General features: G+C 40.9%; 4 protein-coding genes across 6 annotated transcripts in view; 1 reads left to right on the top strand and 3 right to left on the bottom strand.

Annotated features, from left to right (window-relative positions):
• zbtb47b (zinc finger and BTB domain containing 47b) overlaps positions 1-7,637 on the top strand; it is a 29,083-nt gene extending 21,446 nt beyond the window's left edge. The window contains exon 6 of the mRNA XM_056433913.1: positions 1,403-7,637. Within this exon, the coding sequence (XP_056289888.1) occupies positions 1,403-1,812 (410 nt within the window). The 3' untranslated portion in view covers positions 1,813-7,637. The remainder of the gene's footprint in view (positions 1-1,402) is intronic.
• On the bottom strand, positions 5,777-11,485 carry klhl40b (kelch-like family member 40b). The gene is made up of 6 exons (XM_056433914.1): positions 10,205-11,485; positions 9,424-9,584; positions 9,238-9,345; positions 8,913-9,098; positions 8,399-8,548; positions 5,777-8,103 (listed from the first exon to the last, which is right to left on the bottom strand). Exons 1-6 carry the CDS (start codon positions 11,318-11,320, stop codon positions 7,992-7,994), a joined length of 1,833 nt encoding a protein of 610 aa, XP_056289889.1. The 5' UTR covers positions 11,321-11,485; the 3' UTR covers positions 5,777-7,991.
• A 953-nt stretch (positions 11,486-12,438) lies between these two features.
• On the bottom strand, positions 12,439-20,457 carry hhatlb (hedgehog acyltransferase like, b). Of its 3 annotated transcripts, XM_056434236.1 has the most exons (12): positions 19,354-20,457; positions 18,446-18,579; positions 16,881-16,942; positions 16,442-16,555; positions 15,245-15,439; positions 14,938-15,147; positions 13,983-14,154; positions 13,721-13,865; positions 13,602-13,637; positions 13,319-13,520; positions 13,089-13,230; positions 12,439-13,001 (listed from the first exon to the last, which is right to left on the bottom strand). In XM_056434236.1, exons 2-12 carry the CDS (start codon positions 18,549-18,551, stop codon positions 12,799-12,801), a joined length of 1,587 nt encoding a protein of 528 aa, XP_056290211.1. In that variant the 5' UTR covers positions 18,552-18,579; positions 19,354-20,457; the 3' UTR covers positions 12,439-12,798. The 3 variants fall into 3 exon arrangements, with proteins under 3 accessions (XP_056290211.1, XP_056290212.1, XP_056290213.1); XM_056434237.1 differs by lacking the exons at positions 16,442-16,555; positions 19,354-20,457 and adding an exon at positions 16,375-16,441 and having other exon boundaries at positions 18,446-18,460; XM_056434238.1 differs by lacking the exons at positions 16,442-16,555; positions 19,354-20,457 and adding an exon at positions 16,375-16,441 and having other exon boundaries at positions 15,245-15,434; positions 18,446-18,460.
• A 96-nt stretch (positions 20,458-20,553) lies between these two features.
• On the bottom strand, positions 20,554-27,058 carry LOC130206324 (glycine--tRNA ligase-like). The gene is made up of 17 exons (XM_056434235.1): positions 26,950-27,058; positions 26,176-26,277; positions 25,815-25,917; positions 25,557-25,698; positions 25,367-25,455; positions 24,734-24,807; positions 24,429-24,574; positions 24,199-24,348; positions 23,958-24,120; positions 23,364-23,528; positions 23,171-23,277; positions 22,274-22,420; positions 22,070-22,155; positions 21,869-21,978; positions 21,680-21,773; positions 21,121-21,311; positions 20,554-21,017 (listed from the first exon to the last, which is right to left on the bottom strand). Exons 1-17 carry the CDS (start codon positions 26,992-26,994, stop codon positions 20,904-20,906), a joined length of 2,028 nt encoding a protein of 675 aa, XP_056290210.1. The 5' UTR covers positions 26,995-27,058; the 3' UTR covers positions 20,554-20,903.
• Between the last annotated feature and the right edge of the window lie 382 nt (positions 27,059-27,440).

The following is a 27,440-nucleotide window of genomic DNA, read 5'->3' as shown; positions in this document are numbered from 1 at the left end:
CAAACTCATGAAACCCAGTAAATCACACCAAAGGACACAGCACCTCAGAGACCTCAGGTTCAGCAGCCTTTCATTTCAGACAACAGGACACCTCTCAGGATTTTGAGAAGAGGACTCTGGAAACTGAACAACTCTCATTTGGGGTGTGATTATGTTTGTGTCTTGGTGTGTGTTGATTTGTTTTTATTTTGTTAAATGTATATTTATAAAAAGAAATGTAAAGTTATAGTGCCAGCCCATAAAGTTAACAGTTACCAGGTGTCAGTGTTATACCAAAGGCCACTGGTTCTGCTGTTCAGTGTTAAAGATGACAGGACCAATGGGTTTTTTTTTATTTTTTTTTTTACTAATCTGATTATTTCTATTAAATACACTTTATCCGATATATATTAAAATCCTTTGCTGTGTATTATGTGAAGGTTCTTCTGAAAACACAGCTCTGTGTGAAAAGTCTTTAAAAAGAAAGGGAATTTTTTTTTGATTAAATATTTACCTTTTTTTTTTTTAAATCATTAACCCTGATTTCCTGTTTAATATTTTGACCTATTCTCATTTTTTTCCCATATTTACCCTTTTTATAAATTTATTTTACACTTTGGGTTCAATTTGGAAAAATTATAGAAATTTAAAAAAAATATTTATTATTAATATTGTTTCTGTTAAGTTTTTTGTGACTTATGTTTTGTTGTGTTTGTTAATTGAAACGACATTATTAAACATTGGGGCCAATTAACTTAAGGCGGCGGCAGGGGGGTATTGTGATTCGGTCAAATGACAGGGTAAAACCAAGGTTTAAACGTGAATTTAAATTTTTAAAAATGTATAAATCAATGTCCAGTCCTCCATAGGGACATATTTGATAGTCAGCGTCAGAGTTAGGCCACTGGTTCTGCTGTGTGTGTGTAATGTTATGAACCAATAAGGACAATGCTCTTATTATTTTTTTTTTTTACTAATCTGATGTTTCAAGAAAGAAACAATTTATCATCCACTTATATTAAATTGGCTTTTGGCACTTTATAGGTAGGGAGCCTTTTGAAAAACACAGCTGTGTGAAGTTTTGTCTTTAAAAGAAAACTTTTTTTTTTTAACTTTAATTGCGACATGCGATTAAATTATCGCACTTCAAAAAAAAAAATAAATTAGTTAATTTTTTTAAATCGATTGACAGCCCTAAAAAGAACACAAAAGTCAGATAAACACAACAAATACTGGCACGGACTGGCTGACACACTCGTGATCATGACTCTGAGCTGTCTAAAGGTTGGCAGAGCCCTGATCCCCCGAGGTGTGTTGGAGGTTGTTCGGGAGATAGGAGCACTGACGGACAGGGCCGTCCTTCCACCAGCAGAATGCGCTGAGGCGGCATAATGGTCAGCTCTCCGTGTCCCTCTTTGTGCAGGAGAGAAGCCGTACATCTGTGAGATCTGTGGGAAGAGCTTCACGAGCCGGCCCAACATGAAGCGCCACCGCCGCACCCACACCGGGGAGAAGCCGTACCCTTGCGAGGTGTGCGGCCAGCGCTTCCGCTTCTCCAACATGCTCAAGGCCCACAGGGAGAAATGCTTCCGCGTCAGCAACCCCATGGTGACCGACGGCAACGACCCCCTCGGCCTCCATCAGCCTCTGGCCTCGCCCGCCGTGGACTCTTCCGGCCAGGCGCCGCCCGCGTCTGCGACCACACCCGCTGCTGCTTCTAGCCCGCACCACCTCCATGGCACCCAGCTGTCTCTTCCCCTGCTGCCTCCCACTCCTCATTTACCCCCACCGCCTCCCCTGTTCTCTGCCGGTAGGATGAACTCCAACAACTAACAAATATCCGTAGCATCGAAAGCACTTTTGTTACTTTTGTCTTTCTTAGAGCTTTTAAGAGGACTCGTGCAGCCGGAGAGGGATGCACCTCAGTGACGTTTACACTGAGGGAAAAGCTGACTGAAGGCTAACACACATACACACCTACCACAATAAGAAATAGTTATTTTTTACTCTGTTTAATACAATAGATGACCTCAGAGTCCAGTAGGACGTGTCGTCACCACGCCTCTCCTCATGAATTTCACAACTCTGTTCTGGTTTCATTTGGGATTTTCCACCACCGCACACATCTCTCCAGAGCCTTGCACAATGCATTGATTGTAACATCTTTTACAAAGTCTAAAGAAGAGTTTCCTGAATCCTTACTCTATGAGGGTCATCAGTCGAGCAAAACCCACACTATAATGAGAATAAAAAATAAAAAAATGTTTTGATCGTTCTCTGCCAAGATGTAGCGAGTGGTTCTGATCTGACCCAGCAATAACCAAATGCTGATTTGTCTGAGCATATACATGTATATGGAATTGCCAATAACCAAATCCTGTTAGCTCACATGCTATAGTTAGATAATGTTATACAGCATTTATAATCGATCCCGCACCTTACATTTAACTCTAGTGATATTTAAAATGTACTCCTAATAGTCTCCATTTTTATAATTGTGATAATGTGTTATTTGTGGCACGTTGCGTCAATGTGTAAGGACGCGAGAAGTTGTGATGTGGGGAGAGGCGGCCGTGCAATGCAGCGTGCGTGAGGCGTGAGTCGTGGGATGTGGATCTTCAGATATCCGTTCAGCGAAACAACGCTTCCCCCGAGTCAGGAGATGGAATCATTTGTTGACTCATCTTTTGCTTACATTAAGCAAACGTGCTCCTCTCCTGTGGATTTGGCTTTGAGACGATATCACACTTTTCTGTGACTTATTAGTAAAAACCTAATGTAATCAGACCAACAGTATATTTGTGGGTTTAAAATCTAATGTTAATGTTCACTTGCATTTCCCAACTAAACCCAGTTTGTGTAATTAGTTTGCAGAATACCAATAGTGTTAGGGATAATAATAATCACAACAACCTGATTACATTGCTCGGTAAGTGTGTACAATTCATCAAGATGTATATTGTGAAATGATGAACATTATATTACAACGCCTAAATCTCTCAAGACTGATGGTGAGTAATTCTGGCACAGCAGAGGGCATCACAAAAAGGGCTTCTTATGATTATGTCACTATTATAAATTAGTACATTTCTTACAAAGGTGATCTGCAGAAGCAAATTAACGTTATAAATATGCAGTAATACCCCTTAAACATTTGTGACTCTACGTGCACTTTTGACACACATTATTTGTCATAAACCTACTGGAATAGAATTATAAGAATGTATTCCTTGTCAGTAAAAAGCTGTTTAAACAATAGTTTGACTTTTTGGAAAAAACACTTATTTGCTGAAAGTTAGATGGGAAGATCGATGCCCCGCTCATGTCTGTACGCCAAATATGAAGCTAAAGTTAACTGCTCGTTAGCTTAGCTTGTTGGCTAGCTAAGCTAGCTGGAAACGGAGGAAAGTAGCTAGCTAGATCATGTCTGAAGATTAAAAATGTGTATAAATTCAACTCCCAACACATAAAGCTCACTAATTTACACTTTCAATGTGTTATCTTTCAAAAAACAAAAGTGTAATAACGGCTCCTCCTGGCTTTATTGTGGTAAAAACCTATTTGTTTTATTAACTAGCCGGCGTCTGCTCCCTGTGAGATCACAGATCGACTTTTTTCATGGTAAATGGTGATCTTAAAGGGGACGGGAGATAGATTTGGTTACTTGTGGACAAAGCTGTTTCTCCCATATCATTTGTGTCTTTACGCTAAACTAACTGGCTGCCAGCTGTAGCTTCATATTTAGCGAACAAATATGAGAGTGGTATCTATATTCTAAGCAATCTCACCGCAAACTTTTTTATAGATAACCAACCTTCGAACATCTCAACATATTCCTTTTAAATCTGACATTACAATCAATTAATTATCCAAAAAGAGTCTTTGTGCACTATTGATGCACTCCCGCTCACTTTAGCTATCTATAGACGGCCTACCTGTAAATATTGTTATGCGTTTCTTCCTTGTGATTTAATTCCTCATGTTTACATCTGGAGAGTCATTTGAATGTGCCCCCATGTGCGTCTTGGCTGGTACTTCCGAATTTTGGAATTTGTGGATAAGCTTTTGTAACTGTAATAAGCTGTTCATTGTTTTATTTAAAAGACTAATTGAAGCAAAGCACCTTAGTGTAGTCTTATGTCTTTTATATCACCCCATGTACATGTATCTCTTAAACTGCCATGGCTAAATGGTTTGGGCCACTTCAGATGATATTTGAGAATGGAACTTTTTCTTTTGTTTCTTCATGTGTCAAACACACGTTTTGTACTTTGATTTGCTGCTTTTGTACAGGGTCCAGTATGAGACTGCCCTTTAAATGAAAAGTCTAGAGCTGTTAAATTGTTATATATATATATATTCTGGCTGTGATCAATTCAATCTAGCCTTACTGGACAAGGAGCTCCAGGGTCAGAAATGAGCTACAATTTAGAAATTCTGAGCAGTTTGATGGTGTAACTGCCATTATTTTATACCCATCTAAGGATTGAGCTAGTCATTGGTAGATTAGGGCTGCTGATTGTTGACTGAGAGAGGACTAACAGTGTCTTAAAAACATAAGGACTGTTGCTCTCTTGTGGTAGCTTAGTAAACTGCACTCTGTTAGCTCCACGAGAAAGAAAGAGAAAAGCCGACCTTTTAGTGTATTGCGTATCCATAGTTATGATCATTGGAGACACTCGTATTACTTTGGGATTCTTAGAAAGGCTAAAGATGTAACGTTACTTATCAAGTAATTGTCAATGTTTTCAGAAGCACTAGCCCAAGAAACAATACTGAGATGCTGTGTTTATAGTTTGTGTATTCGCCTTATACTCTGAGGGATTTGAATGTTTGTATGTTATGGAGTAGCTGATGGTAAAAGAGGAGGGATAGTAGTGAATACTACTGATTTATGCACTTTGAATTTGATTGCCACACTCTAACCCATATCGGGGAACATGTATGCAGATACAAGGTGAGCAAGAGATGGCTGAATTGTGTCCGGCTAAATCCAAATGCATACGTTTTACGTTTAAATGAACCGTGTGGATATATCGACGCGCAAAAAATATTTGTGTTGTATTATTTTTTTCAAAATTAGACCAAAGTTTGTCGTTGCAGAAGTGAGAGGAGACTGTTATGGTTCACCCTGCACCTTCACTGGTGTTTCAGTCTTCCTGTGCCGCTCTGTTTACAATAATTTGTGACTACTCCCCGATGATGCATACAGTACAGCTATCACAGCTATGGCTGTTTCGGATTGGCTTGTTACCCAATTATTACCCACATTAAGATAAATTAGTTTTTAGCTCTTACAAGGTTTTCTCTTTCATAGAAGGAGCTTTAATATGTGACTGTTGTATTTCATGGAGAAAATGTAAAGGAAGTTGTCAGTTGCCAATTGAGTAATGAGAAAGATCAGTTATTGCGAGCACTTTATATTACAGTTCAGTTAGTGTGGTTTAAAGGCTAATAGTAGCAGTTATATTAATCAAAATCTGCTTTTGGCAGGTGTGTTTTTAATATTTCCATGGCATAAGATTAAAGGAAATTACAAAAATGCAATTCCTGCCAGAAATGTTGCCTTGGCTGGTGTTAAGTCATCTGAATTAACATTTTATTTAGACCAAAGGGATGTTGAAACTGTTTAGACCCAGCAAAAAGAAGTCCTACTATATTTCTTGGAATCAGTTTTAAATATTTTAGTAGAATCTACACAAGTAATGTTCTTCGTATTAATCAATTGCTGGGATAATGAATCAAACAAGCTCAATAATGAACATAATTGTGGAGGTAAATGACACTGAGCAGATGAGTTAGTCAAAATGTATTTAATTAATTGGCAAAGAACAGACAAGGTAATGTAAAAAAACAACAACAGATTATTTGTTTTACCCCACTTTCCACACAGTATTACATTAATAGTTCATGACACAACTTTCAGAGGAAATTTGGCATTCTAAATCCATCGTAGCAGGATTTAAATGTTAATCCTTAGCCTTTTTTTATTATTTAGAAAACAAAGTCCTCCCTAAATCCAGCTGCAAACAAAACCCATCTGAGACGTCATCAAAGCAACTCTGCATTAAGAATGTATCGGAGACGGACGTCTATAAGCCCTGACGTCACACAAATCTTGAAAGAATGTATCAATGAATCTCTTCAAGTATATGTTATTTCAGTTAAGTGACTGAAGAGCTGATATTCTGTAAACTGAGAAGGGACATTTAGCAGAGTCTTTATATTCTAGGCAAGTAGGCTTAATGTGTTTTTATAGCCAAATTGTCCTGAACTAAGGCCAGCAGCCAAAGGCTTGTTTCAGATGAGGAGAAGATGGACCTGCCCTTGTCCTTAAATGAGGGTTTGTCATTGATTAAGTGGCGCATTGAGCATGGCAGTGTGTGCGCAGCAGAGTGCTCATGGGGTTGCCAAGTAGGGTCTCTATTGGGATTTGTAGTTTTGGGGTTTAGCTGCTAGCCAGAGTGTGGCTCCAAAATAAGTGAATTTGTTGCCTTCAGCTTCAAGAAAGATTTTGGGAATATTGCTGTTTAAATTATAGCAGTTACGAAGATTTCATGATATTGGTAAGAAAGCATTGTGTGTGTGTGTGTAAGAATGTAAGAAAATGCGTTACTCTTTTGAAAATGGAAAATAATTGGCTCTTTTTTTGTTCCGTTGCATCCGTTTAGTTTTTTGTTTGTTTTACTAACCATATTTTGTGTAGCAAATTTATGGAGCCCCAAAACTGACAGAAAGTGGCCAAACAAATCAAGAATATAACTGAAAAAATCTATTGTTTGTTAAATAATTAAAATGGAGTGACAGAAAATATTCAACGACTTCTTTGATAATTGATTAATCTTCAAAAAAGATAACATTCTCATGTTTTTGTTTTTTTGTTTTTACTAAGAATAGTATAATTGTTTATTGCAGTCCTAGTAAAATTTACATGTTTATACTTTCCTTAAATCTCCAGCAAAGAGCTATATTTTGTATTTTACTTTTGTTTTTTAGAGACACAAAATCCCATATAATTAATTCCTTAAAATAAAATAAAAGAATGTCTGTGGTCTGATTATAAACAAAAGACATACCCTTTAATATAATTAGCTTCATTATCTAGCTAATTATTATTTTAAGCTAAATTGAAAATATTATTGATGTGGTCATTTATATTTGATGAACTTTTACTTCATTTTGTCAGTTTCTGTTGGTTACTTTGCATGTGTGAGTTTGGTTGGCTGTTCTAAGAAGTTTGTTCGGTGGTGACTTTCCCTCTTTTTGGGAAAAGATTTCTGTGAGTATAACAATAGGCACCAATGCCAATTCAAAGATGTATTATCCACATGCCCTCTCCATTTCCCATATCTACTCATACTGCCGCTGTGTTAATTCATGTGTACTGTTATTTACTGATTCTCTTCTTCATAATGTAAACACTATGTCTTAGTTAACTCTGGTGTACAAAGACCATGTGTAGACAGTAGTTGTCTAGTTCAGCTATATTAAAATACAAAAAAACCGTACAAGGACGATAGTGTCTAGAGGTGCTAATAACATTAGACTGTATTTTCTCTCTTTTATTGTATTATTGACTCGTGTTCACTGTCTAACACAGCAGAGCGTAATGAAATCATTTCAATATTAAACAGTATAGTTATATTATTGCAAAAAGAGATGTGTGTTGTGTGTTTATTTTTAAACTGTATCATGTTCCAGCAAAAAGTCTCTAAGGTCTGTAATCTGTTGAGAAATGCACAACTTATCGCGAACACATTTTCCTTAAAGCTCACATACGTATTTGGTGTGAGATACTTACAGTTTATTCTATTACAGTGCAAAAATTGTCAACCGGCTACAGATTGTTTACAGTTTTACAATCTCAGTCAGATTAAAATCACTCAAACACATTTAAAAATGGCTTCAACCCCCCTAACAAATTGTGCATGAGCTAAAAGTACAGTTAGCTGCTATACAGGAGCAGATCCCTGTGAGCAGATTTGTGTTAACAAGCAGGGACCAGAGGGGGTTCACATCTTGGTGAGGCGCATGGTGTTGAGGCGGACCCCCAGAATAGTGGCCCCTGAAGCGTACTGGATCTCTTTGAGGATCCCCTTCCACTTCTTGTCTGTGTCATCAAACCTGTGGAGGTTAACAGACTCCAAGGTCAATCTTAGACACACACTGAGGAACTAGCACTCAACAGGGCTGGTAATGGTTGTATATATCATGGAACACGACACACACACACGTGGGCTAAATTAACAGCAAAGAACAAATGGTTCAATTTAACGATTGAGATGATTAGTGAGAATTCCTGTTTTACTTTCTCTTTTAAAAAAGGTGGTCCAATGTGACCAAGGGCAATTTCATGGAATCATATCTAAAAATAAACCTACCAGGAGCTTAAAGTTTGAATTATTCTGTTATGACCCACCTCCAGATGTCGTTCATTTCTCTGGGAACAATCTCTTCGCTGTCCTCCAAAGGCATCATGGCGAACCCTCCCACGGCGTACAGCCGGTCAGCCACGGACACGAGGTTCAGAGAGCTGCGCTCCTGGGGGAACGCTACGAAGTCTGACCACCTGGAAAACGTACACACACACACACACACACACACAGAGGCACAGTTCAGTAACAGTACACCTAGTGGGCTCTAAAAGCTTCAATGAGAAATGTATATCTTTAAGCAGAATGTAACCTTTTTAAGTGTTTAAAATAAGTGAGTAAATATGAAAATGTGATGAACAACAGAACAGCAGTTTTATTCAGTGAAAGCAACTTGAAAATGCATGAACCCAGTGAACCCAACAATATCTCGCCAGTGTGTTTTTCTCTTTCTGCAAAGTGCTCAAACAAACGGCACAATAAATCACATTTTGTAATTTGAGGGTTCCCCAGGGAACTTGATGCCCAACGCAGTTTGCTGAGCGAGTTGGAGGAACTCACTCGTTCGTAGCGATGTCGTACATCTCCACAGAGTCGGACAGCCCCGTGTCCGTGACTCCTGCAGCCACATATATTTTGTCTTTATGAACGGTGACTCCAAATAAAGAGCGTGCGACCTTCATGGGTGCCAGCTCCTTCCACTCAAACCTCCTGGCGTCGTATGCACACATCTTCTTCAGACAGCTCCTTTTCACAAGAGACACAAAGAACATAGAATTCATATGATTTGTATTCAGATAAAATACTCCTATTCCATGTGGTGCTGGATTAAAGAATAAAGCTCTCGCCGATGGATATCAATATTTTAATCCAATGTAATACTCACTTGCTGTCTCCCTTTCCTCCAATCACATAAACAACATCATTGTGGGAAACGGTTGCATGTCCGTAGACCGGGTAAGGTAGTGGCTTTGATTCACCCCATTTAAAGGATCTGTAAAGGTGTACATTAATCAGGATTCAGAACGGAGAATAGCGCTCCGTTCAATGATTTATATGAACTTTTACTCACTCTCTGTCATAGACCAAAACTGAGTCCAGCGTTTGCTCCTCCTCCTTCAGTTCCCTCCCTCCCAAAACAAAGATGGAGTTCTCAGCCTCACCCAGTCCAAACAGGAAGCGGGGTGATGGGAGGGGAGGCATCCCCAACCAATCGGCAGTGGCCGGGTCATACTGAGGTCACAAGAGGTCAAACATTTGTGAATGGGGTTACGTTTTTGCACCTGAAGTAGAGCCTCTGTAGCACATGCAGACGGACACAAACGCTGTAGATGCACTGAACGTGTTCACCCTTATGCAGATATAACATATCTTATTGTTCCACCTTCTTTATTTTATATTAATTTTCTGATTTATTTTGATTTTAATTTAGGATAGGAATTTATAAGCATTTTTTTTTGCTTCTACCTATACCTTTTCAGTCTTTCTCTTTTGTATAGGATAATATTGTTTTGTATTTGATTTGATTGACTGAATAAACAATTTTTAAAAAGCTATACGACTATTACCTTGAGTAAGATATTCAAACCCAAAGCTCCATGGTTTGTTTGGCTGCACTATTCCATCAAAACGGATATATTCTAGATGTCTTCTGCATAATTTCATCCACATTTTCCCAGAATTAATCCTGACATATTTGGTATCTCTGGAACTTTTGACCACCATTAAAATGTTTTTAGGGTTTAAATACAACCATCATTGGCAAAAAGGCCGATATTGAGCATCATCCAGCAGTAGAGGGGTCACTTAAACATGTTTCTTCTCTTAAATCTTTATTTAGAGCCTTTCCCTACCTGTAGGAAATAAGAGCACAGTGGATCTTCTTTGTTCTGTTCATCAAAGAATAATCCTCCTGCCGCAAAGATCTGGTTCTCCTTGGTGACCAGGCTGGTGTGGTTCTTGGGAATCTGTGTGGAAAGCGACGCGACGAAGCAGTCGTTTCCAGCCGGGTCGTAGGCCACGGCGCCCGCCTCGTTCACCATCAGTATCAAGTTCCTCACAAACATGCCAAATCGCAGAGTATCATTCAGGATGCCGGGTAGAAGCTCTTCCTCTTCCTCCTCATTATCCCCATCTTTCTCTGCTCCTCCGTCCTCCTTTTTGCTTTTTTTAACCTCCGGCATTTTCCCAGCGCGAGCGTCCCTGATCAGCTGGAGTTTCTGCTGCAGCTCCGGGTTGAAGGCGATCAGTTTGTGTTTCTCCACTTTGTCCGTCAGGTAATCCTCGTTGACCAGACGCAGACGAACGCAATCCAGCAAACCCGGCAGATCTTTCTCTCTGCTCTCGGTGTCCCGGGACATCCAGTTCATCAACGCCTCGAACACCGCCTCCTCCGTCTCGACGTTCAGATTGTCGTTTGCTAGAATGGCCGCCAGCTCGCCGGGGAGCAGCTGGAAGAACTCCTCATCTCTGGAGATGAGCTGAAAGCGCTCGCAGGCGTAGTTTCGGGCCGAGACCGCCAACCGCGAGCAGTCCAGCATCAGGCCGAGCCTGAAGATAGCCAGGCAGTTGCTGAGGCTCAGGCGCTTCTGTAGGAAAGACACACAAACGGTAAAAATGGACGGGATCTGGTACACGTTGGCCACCGCGAAGATGTCCTGGACGTTCTGCTCCGTCACGTTGATTTTGGAGGTGTACAGATACTTGAGGATCAGACCCATGACGCCGGGCTCCACATCGTCCAAGACGACCTCTCTCTTTTTGCTCTCCTCCAGGTCGGACAGAAAGATGGAGCGGAAGTAAGCGCTGCAGGCGCACAGGACCAGCCGATGGCAGGGGAACTCCTTGTCTTTTATTTTCAGCACGCAGTCCACCAGCTTGTCGTTCTCCAGCAGGTCGAACAGGCCGTCCTGGAGCAGCGTCTGCTGGTACATCCTGGGCTCGTCCATGGGGTCTAACGGCAGAGCCATCGTTGAGTTTGAGGAGCCTTCTAGGGGCTTCAAATCACACAAAATGAAACTTCTTTACAGCTGATTTTTTGTCCTTTCTAGCTTTGAAAGTGTATTCAGAAGCACAGTCGGCCTGCTATATGCAGCTGAACTCAGGGCCGGCCCACTGCTTCAGCTGTCCTGAACCTTCAACTGAGCTCCAACTGGTCGGTTATATATAGTCCGGGTGGTCGGTGGGGAGCTGCGGGCTTTATTCTGGAACATGAAATGCAATATCCATGCTTCAATCCCCTGTCCCACCTCCAACCCCACCCCTACCCACTCCCCAGGAACATCCACCCACTCTCAAGACAGCTGACAGCATTGCTTCATGGGAAATATGTCCACCCTGAGTCACGGATGGATCTGGAGTAAATGAGGCTTCCCCCTCTGGGGTCATCTGAGTAAGTCATGATTGCAACACTACCAACACTTATTTTCTAAGTTTGCAAAGCTGATATGTTTCATTTCTTTGCGCCCAGACCTTCAATGTTAACTCTTAATCAACGCACTGGGTGGCGTGGCTTCTTTACCATGAACATGGGCACTGTAGTTTATTTAGTTTATTTTATTTAATCCCACACACACCACTCTGCAGCCAGAAATACTCACCAGCTCACCAACTATGTATTCAACCGCAGCTTAAAATAGTCTCCGACAAAGATGATTTACTTTTGTTTTCGAAAAACCAATGGGGAATTATTAAGTCTTTTTTTTTATTTTTACAAATGACAATATGTATTCATTAAAATGTTTTGTGGATATGTTTTTACAATAAACGTTTTTATAAAAGACATTTTAGACACAAAAATGTATAATGTTAGACAATGCTATCAATTAGAGAGAAAATGTATTCTAAATATCCTCCATCGCATGTTCAGGTGCAGGTAGTGATTCACCACAGGTGTGACCAGAGCGTCACGTGTTTCCAGCGTGGAGGCATCGAGCTCAAATAAAGCTGCCAACTGCTTCTGTCACACTACAGAAATTCTTCACGAGACTAATGACGAGACTCTGACTCGCCTGCTGGAAAAAGCCCCCTTCTCTCATTCTTATTTAAACCGCTCCATCAGAAGGGAAACTCTCCATACAGACACAAGAAGATTTGAACACAGCTTTTATTGGTTTATTTTTTGCATTGATGACAAACGTTTCAGAAACATTTAATTCAGTTTTGACACACTTAAAGTGGTGTTAAATGTATCGTTTGTTCATTTTAAGTGGCTACTGTATAGTATACTATTATATTATATTTCAGTAACTGTCAATTATTTTTCTCCATTTTGAGTATAAATAGTTAAATGATGGAAAACGTATTTACAGTTAATACTTTTTTTTTCCTACATCAGCAGAAACCGAGCATCAATTTTACAATTCATTCAAGAATGTGGACTGGCCATTTTGGATCATACTCTTGGATTTTTACATCCTTTTCGATTAGCGAATTGAACATCAAACATCTACTCTGCTTTTGCTTTGCTGGGATCTGCGACTGGTTGAGCAGCAGCGGGCGCAGCAGCTGCAGTGGCGGCGGCGCTTTGAGGGGCAGCAGGAGGAAGAGGATCGGGATCATCAATCAGGGCCTGCCTCCTCTCTCTCTCCTTAATCACTTGAATCAGGCAGTAGGTCACAAACATGACGATGATGGTGGTTACAGGGAAGCCTGAGAAAGTAAACAACAACAACAACAACACCGTTAATAGAGTTGAACCAAACGTCAAACCCTGCTCAGATCAAACATCTAAATCACCTTTAAGAAGCAGCCGCTTTGCCACCAACTTGGCAAAGTCCAAACTGTTCAAGGCCAAGATGTTGTACAACACAATGCTCCAGAAGTTGAACGTATTGAAGATGGCTCGGATCCGGCGGGATGTCGCTTCTGGCATGGCCATCTGTATGTAAAACATTAAGACGCATTATAAAAAGCATTCTGTGTCAGCATCCCAACCGACGCGTCAAAGCCGACCTCGGCCTGCAAACCTCAACCGAAGCAAAAGGCTCCATGGAGAACAACTTGGCGGTCCACAGCTCAAAGTTGAGGCCGAGGCAGTTGAAGAAAGCCCAGATGAGCACCGCCTGGCAGGGTCCCAGCCACAGGACGGTGATGCCGAAGGTGCACAGCGTCGCCACCAGCTCCTCCACCACGTTCTCGTGTCTTCCTCCCAGGTGGTCGTACACATACCTGTGGATAACGAGTCGGCGTCAGAACCTCGAAATGCGTCAAAAAATCGATACGACTTTGAAATAAATGTATTGATCTCACTTGCGCAGCCACTCGTTGATCCCTCTGTCAAAATGACTGTGAAAGACAACAACAACAATTTGATTGACTGATTTGTTCGGTATAATGAGCCAAATGTGATCTGTGTAAACTGGACGCACATTTCAGCGAACACGTAGAGCATCGTGATGCATTTCGGTGGCTTGGGAGGGTCCAGATGATCCAGTCTGGACACTGTGTTGATGACTCCAAACATGACAGCGGCCTTAACCCAGTCATACACCAGGTTAAAGTAAGCAAGGCCCACTGGAAACAAGGCAGTTATTAGCGATGCAGTCGGCGTATTGTCACACACAATCGGCAAAGAAGTGAGCTCTGGTTAACATGCCACAGATCCTGAAACTTGGGGGCGGGGGCACAGACCTAGAGCCCAGTCCGAGGCGTGCTTTAGCAGCTTCATGTCGTTGGGGATGGTGAGGATGTACAGGAAGTGGAAGAGGACGTTCACGACGACGACGACTCCCAGGTGACTCAGGCCCTGCAGGCTGATGTTCCACATCTCCCTCTCTTTCCTGGTCAGGTCGGACTTGTTGGCCTGCAGGGGGAAGCAGAGGCGTGTCACAGAGCCAGAGACCTCCACGCTGCTCTGCTACAGCTCAGTCAAGGGCCCTCTGGGATAGAGGCCCCCCCCCCCTCACATCAGGATATTCATGTTTTCTGATATTGATGATTTATTTTTATTTTTATGGGAGTTATTGTAAGGTTCTACCTCCTCAACATACTTATGCCTATGACTTATGCAAGCAGGTATTATTTACTTGAAGGCAAAAAATTCAACAAATTATTTATCTTATAAAGAAGAAGCAAAAAACAAGGAGACGAACTTCTCCCCCTTTCTGTGACTTTTGTATTATGTAATAAAGCATTTATGTGATTTTTCTACATTCAGTACCACTGTGAACATATTGTCATAATGTTTTGACCTGTGTGTGTGTGTGTTTTATACCCACATTATACCTTCCTCATAGTTTTTTCACATTACAGTTGTGGCTATAGAGATTTAATATATATTAATACATATTTAATATCACCCTCATTGTATGCCTGTATACATGCGAGTTTGTTTCAGTCCACGTTTGCAATAATTTCCACTGCCATGTCTTGTAAGAGGTCTCTTTATGTGGGGTATTTTAACATGTTGAGGGGTTTAACTTAAAGACCTGTCTTCATGGCACTTCATAGCCTGATGAAGACTGGAGAGGGATGATTACCCGTGTATTGATTTTTAACTTATCTCAGAGTGCCTCGACAGCTTTTCAGACTGCCAGCCTCCACCATGGACTTCATTCAAAGTTGTTTTCTTCCTATTTCAACTTACCTGAATATAAAACTTATCAAAGGTCATGATGGGCCCGAAATAGAAGAAGGGTAGGTAGAAGTTATACTTGAGCAGCTCCAGGATGTTGTAGTTTCCGTCTTTCCTCTCGCAGTTCTCCAGAGCAAAGCTCATACAGCGCATGATTGTAAAGCCACAACCTCCATAGAAGAGGACGTGACGCAGCTCAAAGTCGCCCTCCACAAAGCCAGCCTGTACACGGAGGAGAAACGGGGGGGAAATAAAGCAAGAAACCATTAATATGAAATACAGTGTGTCGTGTAACTTCTGTTAGGTGTCAGCAGTTTACCTGCCAGGACACGAAGGGTTCACACTTGAACGTGGCGAGGGTGCAAAGACCGCTGACGAAGCAGAGCCAGCGGATTTTCACCAAGGAGATGCTGTAGAGCAGAATGCAGTGGGACAGGATGAGGGTGACGTAGGTCCAGCCCATACTGGTCCACACGGCCAGGAGCCCGTACACCATGCACACCAGGGACCTGTACTGTGGGACAGAAAGGTAGCGGCACCGCCAGTCATCAGTACCTTTACTCAAGTACTGTACTCGAGTACAAATTCAAGGTAATTGTACTTTACTTGGGTATTTCCATTTCATGCTACTCTACTTATACTTCTGAGGCAAATACTGTAACTTTCAATCCACTACATTGATCTGACAGCTGTCAAATTACAATTGTTCATATCCAGCATGTTCAATAAAAACACATATCTCTAAGTCTGGGGATTTACATTTTGTTTTCTGGTAAACTGAAAGATTAAATTGTCCTATTATGAGTACATAATATCCTTTTATGTTAACTAAATAAACTTATTTTTTCAAAACAACGCTACAACGCAATGTAAATAATAGTAAAACACTGACCAGGATTACTTTTACTTTTATTTTTGGAATACGGTTTTGGTACTTTAGTACTTTTTCCACCAACTGGTTGCACACAGTAAAGCCCCCTTTTAAATGCTAGACACCAAGATTTAAATATTAATATTTTCTCTAAAAGTCATGATGCAGCTCCTGTCTGGCTCTATATTTATCAACTGTCAATTTAAATTGCTCCACAAAGCAGCAGATAATAACTTTTCTTTACAGTCAATTGATAAATCTCATATACTGGTAGAACATGTCCAATGATTATCAAGAAAATGTTTATACAAATAAATATTAGAAAATCTACACTTGTGGATAGACGTTCGCAAACAGGCCTTTGGTGTAGTGAACCAAATCAAACGGCCCTGATATAGAGCAACATTTCTATTTATATTCTTTTCACCTGGTCCCATTCATCATCTGCTGTTCAGCTAATGATATAAAAAGCGACTGTGCAATGTTGTAAAAATAAATTGTGACAAAGAGGATTTCAAATGTCACCCAGCATTCTTCTGAATAACACAGTGAGAGGCAAAGCTGAGTGTTTCCTTCACCTCCTCAAACCCGAGAAGACACACTCTTCTTCAATCACTTTATCAATTAGTCGGTCAGGAGAAGCACCTGTGGAGCCAACATGGAGCAGATCTTAGCGAACAGCACATGGCCAGCGAGAGCGAACAGGATGTGCATTCTGAAGGTAGAAAACCACATCATCCACTCAACATCAGCCGTATCCTGAATTCAATGAAAAAAATAGAAAAGTAAGAAACATCTTTTACATTATTGGTAAATAGATAGATAGATATATACTTTATTAATCCCCAAGGGGAAATTTGTCGTCACAGTAGCAGCACCAATAAACTAAACACACGAGAATAAAATATAAAATATAAAAAACAGGGATGAAAGATATAGATGTATACAAGTAAAATATAAAATACAAAATGAAGTATATATATATGTATATAAAATGAAACATATATGTATATATATATATACACACACACAAACAAATATAATACAATGAAAATGTCTTGATTACCGATCAACGTTGTCTCACCATTTTCCTCCCGAAGTATCCTGGCGTCACGCTGGTTTTGAACGTTTTTCTGTTTGCACCGGCTTAAAATAGTGAAAGAAAAAAAATCGATTGTGAATTTGTACAATTTTAATGAAATTAGGACATTTGAAGAGACTAAATAAACTTTCAGAATATTTCCAACATCAATACATTTTTCTATCATATTTAGTGTTCTATCATTAAAACGGTCTTGTCCTTGAGTGCAGAAGTCAAACTTTTGTTCCAAAGTGAACACAAGTCCTCTTTTCCTCTTGTGCTGTGTGGTATTAATACGGACATCTGATCTCCTCTGCGGGGTCTGCATAGCTCCCACTCGTCCCCTCACAGTCACTGTGCTGCATTGTGCCGTCTGGATGGAACCGCCACACAAAGCTAAACTCATGCCTCAACATCGAGGTTGCAGCAAACTCATTTCTTGGGGAAACAAAGGCACTGATTTCTTTCAAATATAAGATTTGAGAAGTTCATATATTTGTTTGCACATCTGCATGGGAGCATGTGTGTAAAGTTATTTTATTCGAGCAGCATTTTGTATCTAACTGGTTTGCACACATACATGTGTTGCACTTGTCCACCTTTTGGAGAAGTGTAATCATTTTAAGTTTTATTTTTCCTGAGGCTATGAACTATGAGATGTTGCATCGGCCTTTTACACAGAAGACACTAGTCCAAGTAGAAAAAACGGAGCCATCCTTAATGTTAATAGTAACACCTGTAATTTTCCTAATATAGCAAGTCAAGAAAAGTGCTGTGCAAAAGGCCTCTTGTGTGTACGTGTAAGGGCACCCAGAGAGCACACACTGCACACTTAGAATGTGCACACTCATTGTATCAAATGTAATGAATCATTAAAATAGTTTTCTAATTTTCTGTTGCATGCATAACAACTCCCTCATGCTAGTTTGGTTGCACCTGTCGGGAGGAAACAACATTATAGGACATAAACTCCATGTTTATAAGTAGGTGTTTGGTGACATAGATGTGCCCAACTGCTATTTGAGAGGTCTGTTCAGCCGAATCATTGAAAACACTGTTATGAGTAACTCCTGTATGAGCCCTGTGTGAAACGTACGTAACTGTCGTACTAAAGTAACTAATTTTTTACCCAAAGTTAACCAAGTAGTTTTGTTTACTATTGTTTCCTGTGAAGACAGAAGTTTATTTTGAAAAGACTGTATACATGTAACGAGTGGAAAGTGACACACGATGCTGAACTTTCAGAAAGAAACTGCAAGAAGAGGAGTACCTTTTTCGAAGGTATCATATGAACGATCGTATGAAAATGAGTTGTTCAATTCACAATGATTCATTGTTGTTATTCATCTTTTCTTGGATAGAGAATAAGAAAACATAGAATATCACCAGACGTATCCTTTAGTTTAAGTAGTTTTCAAAAGATTTTATTTTGCACTTTTACGCATGAGAGTAGATTTCAACGCAGGTGATAGTGTTCATGTCAAACGGTGTCTGGGTCGTATTCATTAGCAGACAAGAGCGAAGTATGTGTGTACTGTTGTGGTTTGTGTGTACTGTCTGATACTCACAACTGGACAGGTCAAAGATCCGGCTGGACGCCCAGAACATGGCCAGACAAAGGACCGTGTTGTAGAAATAGATCTCATATTTGGGAAGTGCAGCTTTGATCCCCATGGTGACACAGAAAGAGCTCCGGAGGCTCCTGAACACACCGACATCAGACCAGTCAAATCATTTTTAGCTTGCTTCATCTGGAACAGTGCATAACCTTTCAAGTTTATTGTCAGTTTTATATGTAACATCTTTTTTTCTAAAAAGTAACTTCTTACTTCTTAAGTCATCTTTGTCAAATAAATGCAGTAAGTATAGTGCACAATATCTACAACATGATATTTAATCGAGAAGAATAAAATGGGAAAAGTTCATTCAAATAATATTCAGCACTGCACTCGAGAAAAGTATGTGTATACGCGACGTCATGCTATATAAATATGATTATCATGCTTTATTCTGTATCTTAAAAAGACACATCAAAAGCTGATTTTATTTTCTAATGTACATAAAATGTAGAATGATGCAATAACATGAAGCTCATGTTTGTTTTAGGTCCTAAAAGCAACCTTTATTTTGGAATGTTTTACTAGTGATTATCAGGTCAAATAAATGGTGAAGGGCAAATGTTCAACTTTCCACTGATTAACTCAAAGACATTAACAAAGTAGCTTCCAGCTGTCTGCTATTTTTAACCAAACAACTTCACTCGATTGAAGTTATTTGTTTAGTTATTTTCCATCACAACACTATATCGCTTTGTAATGCAGAAAACACACACACAAATCAGGTCCATAACAATATCCATGCATGTGTGTGTGTATCTTTTTTTAAAGCCGGTTTTCTCTTCACAATGTCTGCTGTTTAAATGCCACACGGTCACGCTCTTCAGTTTGTCGTCCGCAGCACCTGCTGTGATACTGACCTTGAACGCAGCAGTCGCCGGGGCCTGGAGGATTTGCTATAACAACGCACTTTCCCAGAATGGTTTAAGAGAAGAAAATAAAAAAAACTGGTGATTAAAATATCATATTACAAACAAACAAAAAAAGCATGCAAGTACCACATCCACTCAGGGTGGGCTGTGAGTCCCTCTGACTCCCTGAGAGGGAGCTGCCACCTGTTAAAGGTGACATGATGTATTTATACTTTGACCACTGACATAGCGGGGGCGGGACATGAGGGCTGTGGACACACTGTGAGACACAACTTTAGGAGTCTGTTAGATGTTTGCATGTTTTAACTCCTCCAGTACTTCCCTACATGATGCAGCAGAAGGTTAATCTATAAACCCTGTAACAGGTTCCTGTCAGTCAATCTCCCCCAAGCACCAAAGGATGAGCATTCACAGAGGTTGTATTTGGTAAGACTGTGCCTCTGTGCCCCACTCCTCAGTCCTTACTGCTCCTTTATGGGGACAGATACACACACACCGATTGGCTTCAGCTGGGCTGATTACCAATCAGCCAGCAGCTGACACCAAATAGACACCGTTCTCTGCAACACACCCGCTCCACCCAGTCTGCAGCCGAGCCTAAACACACCCTGGTGCCACAAACCCACTCACTGCAGCTACACCTGTTGATAGGGTGTCTTCATTATGACAAAGCACCTGTAGCACTGTATCACTATATACATTACAACACATATATCTGAATTACCATTGCTATGTAATTGTTGCATTGGGTCAATAAAAGATGGTAAATAACTTTACCTTGATTGTTTCATTCCCTTCACCTGCCCTCAGCCACTCTTGTCTCGTTAGTGTCTCATGCCGTACACCTGTGTTCCCCCCCTTTATATTGTGCCAGTCTTTCACTTGTCTCCTGCTGGATTGTTGTCTGTAGTTCTGTCTTCCTTGGTCTCCTTGTGTTTTTGCGCCCAGCTCTCTAGCGTTACTCGTGTGTATTCGTGACCTGCCTGTTCTGACTCCGCCTGCCTGCCCTGACCTCCGATTCTCTGCCTGCCCCTTTTTGGACTAGTTTGCTTTTTGGAACCTTTTGCCTCAGTAAAGAGTTTTTGTTATTCACATTGAGTCCTGTCCTGTTCCTCTGCGCATGAGCTCTTGCCCCTTGCTACCCGTGACAGCGTGAGAAACATAAATACCGCCCCCCCAAAAAAGAAAACAAATGTATGCGGTTTATTATAAAAGGTTAACAAATGCATACAGTATTAAAGAATTGTATGAAAGTCAGGTGCGTAACTGGCAGTATGTATGTGTTCTGTTTGCACAGTATCAGTGCTGCACATGATGTTGCCCAGGAACAATAACGCTGCTAGAAAAGAAGTCACAGGACGGGGATAACCCTCCAGCATGGTGGTAACTGGTGTAGCTTTCCTGCAGTCTTTGTGACACGCTCTAATCTCCAGATCCTGCTGTACACTTCACCACTGAGAGAAAATACAAACATGCTGTATGAAGAAGAAAGAAAAGCATTTGGTAAAATAAGCAGGAGAGGAGGAGTTCTTGTTTGGCTACTCCTTCTTGATGGTCTCTTGTCCTTCAAAGACCGGGTACTTTTTCTCCACCTCAGCCCACGTCAAGGTGCCGTTAGCCAGATCTTGAACCATCCCCGGCAACTCAGCGACCTGCAATATGATTGTGTCATTAGCACAAAACAAATTTGCAAATATTATGCCGTACACTCCTTATATTACGTCCATTGAAGCTCAAGTTGTTGGATTGCTGTACCTCGGCCCTGATCTGCCTCATGGAGTCGCGGTCTCTCAGCGTGGCCGTGTGCGGCGTCTTGTTCACCGTGTCGAAGTCGATGGTGATGCCGAACGCCACCCCGATCTCGTCGGAGCGGGTGTAGCGCCGCCCGATGGATCCTGAGGAGTCGTCCACCTTGTGGGACACGCCGATTTTAGTCATCGCCTCGGCTTAAAATGGAGAAAGACAACAATGAGTAGTCAGTTTGAATAGATACACTTGAGAAGAAAATTCAGAAACAATTCAAGTAAGAGTGTTTACATTTGAGGAAATATGCAAATAACCCCACCCATACACAACATGTTAATTAGTGAGCTTAAGGAGTGTTGGTTGGCAGATTTTGACAGAACAAGCTAAGCTAAGTTAATTATCTCCAACTTCGTATTCAAGCCACACATGTGAGAGTTATGTTGATCTTCTAATCGAACTCTTCACATAAAATCAGAATAAGAGAATTTCTCAAAAAGTCAAGACATTTTTTTTTTTACTTCATAAAGCTGAATTTAAATAATAATAAAGAAATGTGTATGACACTCACATAACTGTTGGACAAATGGCATGAACTCCTGGTTTTGGCTCAGAGGAAGGATGAAACATTTGTAAGGAGCGACGGTGGCAGGGAAGCTGAAATACTGGAGAAATAAGTTGTAATTTAATTTAGTAATTTAACTGAAATCATCATTTGATTCTCACTGGGATGTGATTCCTTATTTTGAAGCATTCTCACCGTCCTCTGTTCATCGCCCTGCCGGATGCGGAACGAGTGCTCGAAGATGGAGTGCATGATTCTGCCGATGCCAAAGGACGGCTCGATTACATTGGGAACAATCTCCTCCACTGTGGGAAATAGAGACGGTTGATTTCCCACATCAACAAACTCTCTGTTGTGCTCCACAGACCTCAGAGCAGGTTTAATGTCGCCTCTTACCGTGCAGAGTTTTCTGGAACCTTTTCACAGCGACCATGTCTTTTGTCACTTTAAAGGTTCTGCCTTGTGTCTCAACGCTGAACTCCCTACAGACATAAACATCTCTAAATAAACGTACAGTCTATAACACACAAAAACACATGAATCTCATGAATAAACCTACAAAAATGGACTTCAGCAGCGATCACTGCAGTCATAAATTACCCCTCTTGATTGAGCAGCTTCTCCTGATCACTGATGTAGCATTCGTCACAGGCAGCCAGGTACTCCAGAACCACTTTGGCATCTTTCTTGTAGGCCTTTCCGATGGCTCCCTTATTGGGCTCAAACTGGACGACGTTCACCACTTTGTGTGAAGAAGTTAAGGAGTCAAACAGAGGAATGTAGCTTGCAAGTGAAAGGAATAGATCAAGGTCAATTAGCCTAATATGGGAGGTAACAGCAGAAAAGAATGGGAAGTGAAGCTGGAGTTCAGAATATGTTTTCACATGTATTCATTCCAAAGATTAAGAATACATTTTTTTATCGCCAACAGTGGGAGGGGAGTAAATTAACAGTATGTATGTGTGTGTATGTATTAGGGTGTGCAGGTATGTGCATATATATGTTAATATGTGAGCAGGTTTTTGCATGTCTACCCTTATTTTATATATATATTCTTTGTTTTATTTTTTATATTATTTTTTGTATGTTTTTTGTCTGAGTTCCTTTGTATACGTACAGTGTGTACATCTTTTCTTTTGCATGTGCATATCTCGAAAACCATACAAGATTTGATCACAAAATAAAGAATGAATTTTCATGCTCAAGTACGAATAAAGTGTACACTTCAGTTGGCAGCCCACTCTTTTGTTAGATAGGATGCAAGAAATGTTCCTGACTGTAGCAATAGGAAAAGATAAACACATTTTAAAACTCGACAGACTTTGGCGACCCCTGCTGGTAGGATCAGAGAAGACACTGGACAAGGCCACATTGCATCCAGCTGGTGTCCATTAATAACATGCTCCACAATGAGTGATTGTAGAATGCCTGTTTACGTATAAATCCAAAGGAGAGTACAGAGTGTAAGGTTGTTAAACGGGAGAAAAGAAGGATATGGGTTCTTTTAGGGGCTTTTCAGCCACTAGAGGCACCTTGGTGGCTCGGGAGTGACACGTGAGGTCAAAGCAGGAGCGGTCAGCACAGCCCACGATCTCAATCCAGCCCTAAACGAGAGGAAAATCAACTAGTCTTGACTTGCATCCACTAATGTCTCAGACTGTATGTGTGAGTAAAAGAGAAAAAGAGTTACATAGGAGGTTTTGGACTCTGCGTCCCAGCAGTCACAGGCGTAGTGAGCCATCTCGTTCTCCATGTGCTGACGGAAACGCACTTTATCTTTAGACAGCCCCACTTTGATTAGATACAGGTAGATTCTCCCAATGAAGTAACCCAACACGGAATTGTTGATCACGCCCTGCAGCAGAAGCAAACAAGATTTCATGATAGTCATTATTACAACAAATCATCCTGTTAATCTATTTTTTTTTAAATATGATGCTAAATCAATCAGATTGACATCGCTTATTGGAAAATATAACTTTTTACAAACAGTATTTCAGCACTGATGTAGTGAAAGTCAATTAAGTTTAAACCTTATTTATTAAAGTTATAAAGCAAACAAAAATAATCTAAAATGATGCATAATAAAGACATTTTGATGGCCCATACTGTTACAATATTGAATATATGGGAGATAATTTAACATGTATAACAAAATCCTCTTTTAACCACTGTATAATAGTGACAGTGACTATTAGTAACACAATCCACAGAAAACTTGGCATGTTTTCAGCGCCAAGGGTAAACAGCCTATGCATAACAATACATCGAAAATGAGTCCCACCTGCTCCACAGCGTCACCCAGCTTCATGATGTGTGCAGACTGGCCGCTGGTCTGAGCCTTGGAGGAGAACAACAGGAGGTCGAGGTCGGCCACGTTGGAGAACTTGGGGTGGATCTTCTCGCTTGGGTCCACAAAGTGCTCGATCTCAGCCATGGTGAACTCTCTGAGAGGGGGAGAAGTTTACGTCTCACGGTGTCCTCGGTATGATTTGCAGTTGACTGATGAAGGACTTTCTGACTACCTGACACGGATGAGTCCGGAGCGAGGAGAGATCTCGTTCCTGAAGGAGTTTCCAATCTGAGCGGCGCCAAAGGGAAGCTTTCCCTGGTTGAACTCCAGCAAGCGTTTGAAGTTGAGGAACATCCCCTGAGCGGTTTCAGGCCTCAGGTAGCTGCAAAGTTGCAGTTGGTTGTTTACTACAGCGGATGTGTATTTCACTTGAGACATTTCATGTGTTTCACTGGTCAGTACCCGGGCGTGTTCCCCCCTGGCCCGATGGACGTCTGAAACATCAGGTTGAAAGAGACGGGAGGTGTGAGGTCGTTTCCTGTGGAGGGAGACTTAACGTTGTATTTCACAAAGAGGTCCGTCAGCTCCTGCTGGGTGTAGTTGTCCATCTAGAACACAGAGCAAACCATTATAGGGCTGTTGTCCCAACCAGCAGATGTCAGTATATCTAGAAACTTCAGACTGCGTGTGTGTGTGTGTGTGTGTGTGTGTGTGTGTGTGTGTGTGTGTGTGTGTGTGTACAGAAGAAGTGTTTGTTAACAACCCACCTGAGTGATGACGTCCTCCATCTTGTTCACCTTCTCAGAGCATTTCTCATCAGACATTAGTTTTTTCAAGTCAGCTGTGAGAGGAAAACAACATATAATTTGCAGCTGTTAGTCATTTAATCAAATGTTGGCTTCACACTGGAAATCACACTTTTAATCACTTAAATATGAATGATTAGCTTTTTGTGTGGAACAAGGCCAATATGAACGATGGGAAGTTCCGTGCTTGCAAATATTTTGTACAAATTAAGTTTCTGGGTTTATTTTCTTTGTTCTTTACACTTATTTTTAATTGTGTCGACCACCTTTTTAAACTAAACAGTGAGAGAGGTGAAAGCTAATAGATGATCTGAAACATTCTTTTAAAACTTGCTCCACCGAGAATTCAAAAAGATGGATAATGTGAAAAGACACATTTTGACTGTCTGTAAAATAAAATGACATGCCAGTTTGAGATGAATAGAGTTAACTGGTAGTCATCTGCTCTGAGAGAGAGTCGGTTCATCTCCCTCTTGTGGGAAGAAATCTGACACCTTGTTAGCAAAGCAAGAAAATGTAGGAAAGCTCCGGGTGGATTAAACCAGGTGGAACTCATTTGATTGCTCTATATGAATGATGGTGGGACGACATCACCTTTGAGGAGGTGATCGGCGCGGTAGCACTCCCCGGTCTTGGCATCTTTCACCATGTAGTCGGAAAATTTATCCACATGTCCCGACGTCCTGAAAAGAGCCAACAAGTTTAAGGACACATCTAATGCAAACTTAAATTTGCATATATGTGCATTCAGTTTGTACATGTTTTAAAGTTTGTTGGCGCCTACTTGAGGACCGCCTCTGGGGTCAGCATGGTGCAGTCAATCTCGAGGATCTGCTCCTCCTGGATGAAGTGCTGCCTCCAGACCTGCAGGATGTTGTTCTTCAGGGCACAGCCCACAGGGCCGAAGTCATACAGGCCGCTCACACCTGAGGAGCAGTCGGGGATTAGTCTGGACGTTGGAACATTTTGCATTTTTACATGCTATGTTTGTACTAAACACTCAGCAGGTTGTTGGTGGTTTTGTTTTTTCTTTCTACTCCACCTCCATAGATGGCAAAGGCTTGATCGTAGAAGAATCTCCTCTTTAAGGTGTCCTCCATCTTCACTCTGTCCACCGTGTCATCTTTGGGCTGCAAAGCCAGCTCCTACAAGTGAGGATTAACAATAATATGAATAAAACAAAAATAAAAATGACATGTAATAACTAAGTAAATATTCTTAAACCGAAAAGTGGAAACGGAAAGTGGAACCAAAAAGGTGGAGCAAACGATTAACCAGCGACTGTGAGAGTCTGATCTTTGCTTCAAGAATATCCTTCCTGGCTTTCTAAAAACCATGTAAAGTAAATATTACATGTCTCAAATAGAAAGTGGAACCAAAGAGTGAAAGGAAAACGTTCTGACCTTTGCTTCAAGAATCTTCTTCCGGGCTTTCAGCTCTGCAACAGCTCTGCTCAGCTCCTGCTCTTTGACGCCCTTTTCCTTCAACTGATGCACCAAGTCACCCTGCAGGTGAAATACCAAAGACTTGACTTCACACAACTCCTCAGAGGAAAGTGTACCTTGTAATTTACATTTGTTCTAAATGTATAGTAACAATACACTTTCTTTTTTAATGTATACACATGTACAACATAGTGTATTTCCAAAGAAAAATGTAAATGTTCTTAGAATGTATAATAGTTTCTTGTTTTTGAATTAATTCATGTTATATTATATATATGTTATAAAGTGCAAAACAATCCAAACGAATGGTTTGGAGCCACAATGGCCATCAATTGTAACTTTTACTTTAGTTTTCACGCCACGAGGCTCTCTATAACTTCTCGATTAAAGAACATTCAATGTCACACATTTTGCAACAAAGTAGCCAATCGACGTGCACGTTCTGCGCAGAAATCACGTTAGACTTGTTTAACGTTTGTTTGAACTATGTAGGCTACACTGCTGCCAAGTTGCTACGAATTAAAATAGGCGGTTTTATTTCTCTATGTAAACTCATCATTACATGATCCAAACAGACACATTTAAATTGAAAGCATATGCACTAATAATCTCTCCGATCAACACTTTTAATCGATGTAGTTGTCGGTGGATACATCACTAAATGCTAGTAATTGGACAGCGTTTTGGTTTCTGCATGTTTAAACCTGGTTAAATCGACCAGATATCTCTCACCTGTTCCCTCACAGCCTCCCTTAGAGGCGCCAGTATTTCTTCCATCCTGACCCGTCTGAAGCGCTCCGCTCTCCCGGCAGTCAGCTGGTGATCGGCTCCAGACGCAACTGCGCTCACTTCCCTCTTCAGGCTTTTCCTAGAGCAGGGGAAGAGAAACAAGGGGAGGCGCCTGTTTGTGATCAGTCTGAAGGCTTCTCTGAGCTGCCTGAAACAAGGGCTTTCTGTTGCATCATCCAGGAAGCTCAGACAATACGTAGCCTACTGTTCTCTGGTGTAGAACAAAGAAAGAAAAGAGCACCTTTCAACCTATGAAGAGTTAACCTGAATGCATAGAAAGTCTCCTAATGAATACATGCATCTGGCACACAAAGTCTGGACCAATGTTTAAAAACAACAACTTTTTGACACCCTGATGCCTCCCCTTTGTGCACACAACACACATTATGGTTGATAAACTCAGAAATGTGTTTATTTGTTTGACTGAGACAATA

The sequence above is a fragment of the Pseudoliparis swirei genome, chromosome 16 (assembly GCF_029220125.1).
Source record: "Pseudoliparis swirei isolate HS2019 ecotype Mariana Trench chromosome 16, NWPU_hadal_v1, whole genome shotgun sequence".
Classification (NCBI taxonomy): Eukaryota; Metazoa; Chordata; class Actinopteri; order Perciformes; family Liparidae; genus Pseudoliparis; species Pseudoliparis swirei.
This window is presented reverse-complemented; position numbering and strand designations above follow the sequence as displayed.

Coding starts and splice junctions, on each gene's coding strand:
- klhl40b (XM_056433914.1), bottom strand. CDS start 11,320: ATGGCTCTGCCGTTAGACCCCATGGACGAGCCCAGGATGTACCAGCAG. Junction 9,099..9,237: donor GGAGGAAAGGGAGACAGCAA/GTGAGTATTACA, acceptor TCTTGTGAAAAG/GAGCTGTCTGAAGAAGATGT. Junction 8,104..8,398: donor GAAATGAACGACATCTGGAG/GTGGGTCATAAC, acceptor TAACCTCCACAG/GTTTGATGACACAGACAAGA.
- hhatlb (XM_056434236.1), bottom strand. CDS start 18,551: ATGGGGATCAAAGCTGCACTTCCCAAATATGAGATCTATTTCTACAAC. Junction 14,155..14,937: donor TTGATAAGTTTTATATTCAG/GTAAGTTGAAAT, acceptor TTCCCCCTGCAG/GCCAACAAGTCCGACCTGAC. Junction 13,231..13,318: donor AGCCTTTTGCTTCGGTTGAG/GTTTGCAGGCCG, acceptor TTTTACATACAG/ATGGCCATGCCAGAAGCGAC.
- LOC130206324 (XM_056434235.1), bottom strand. CDS start 26,994: ATGGAAGAAATACTGGCGCCTCTAAGGGAGGCTGTGAGGGAACAG. Junction 25,456..25,556: donor ACCCCAGAGGCGGTCCTCAA/GTAGGCGCCAAC, acceptor GGCTCTTTTCAG/GACGTCGGGACATGTGGATA. Junction 24,349..24,428: donor CCAGGGGGGAACACGCCCGG/GTACTGACCAGT, acceptor GCAACTTTGCAG/CTACCTGAGGCCTGAAACCG.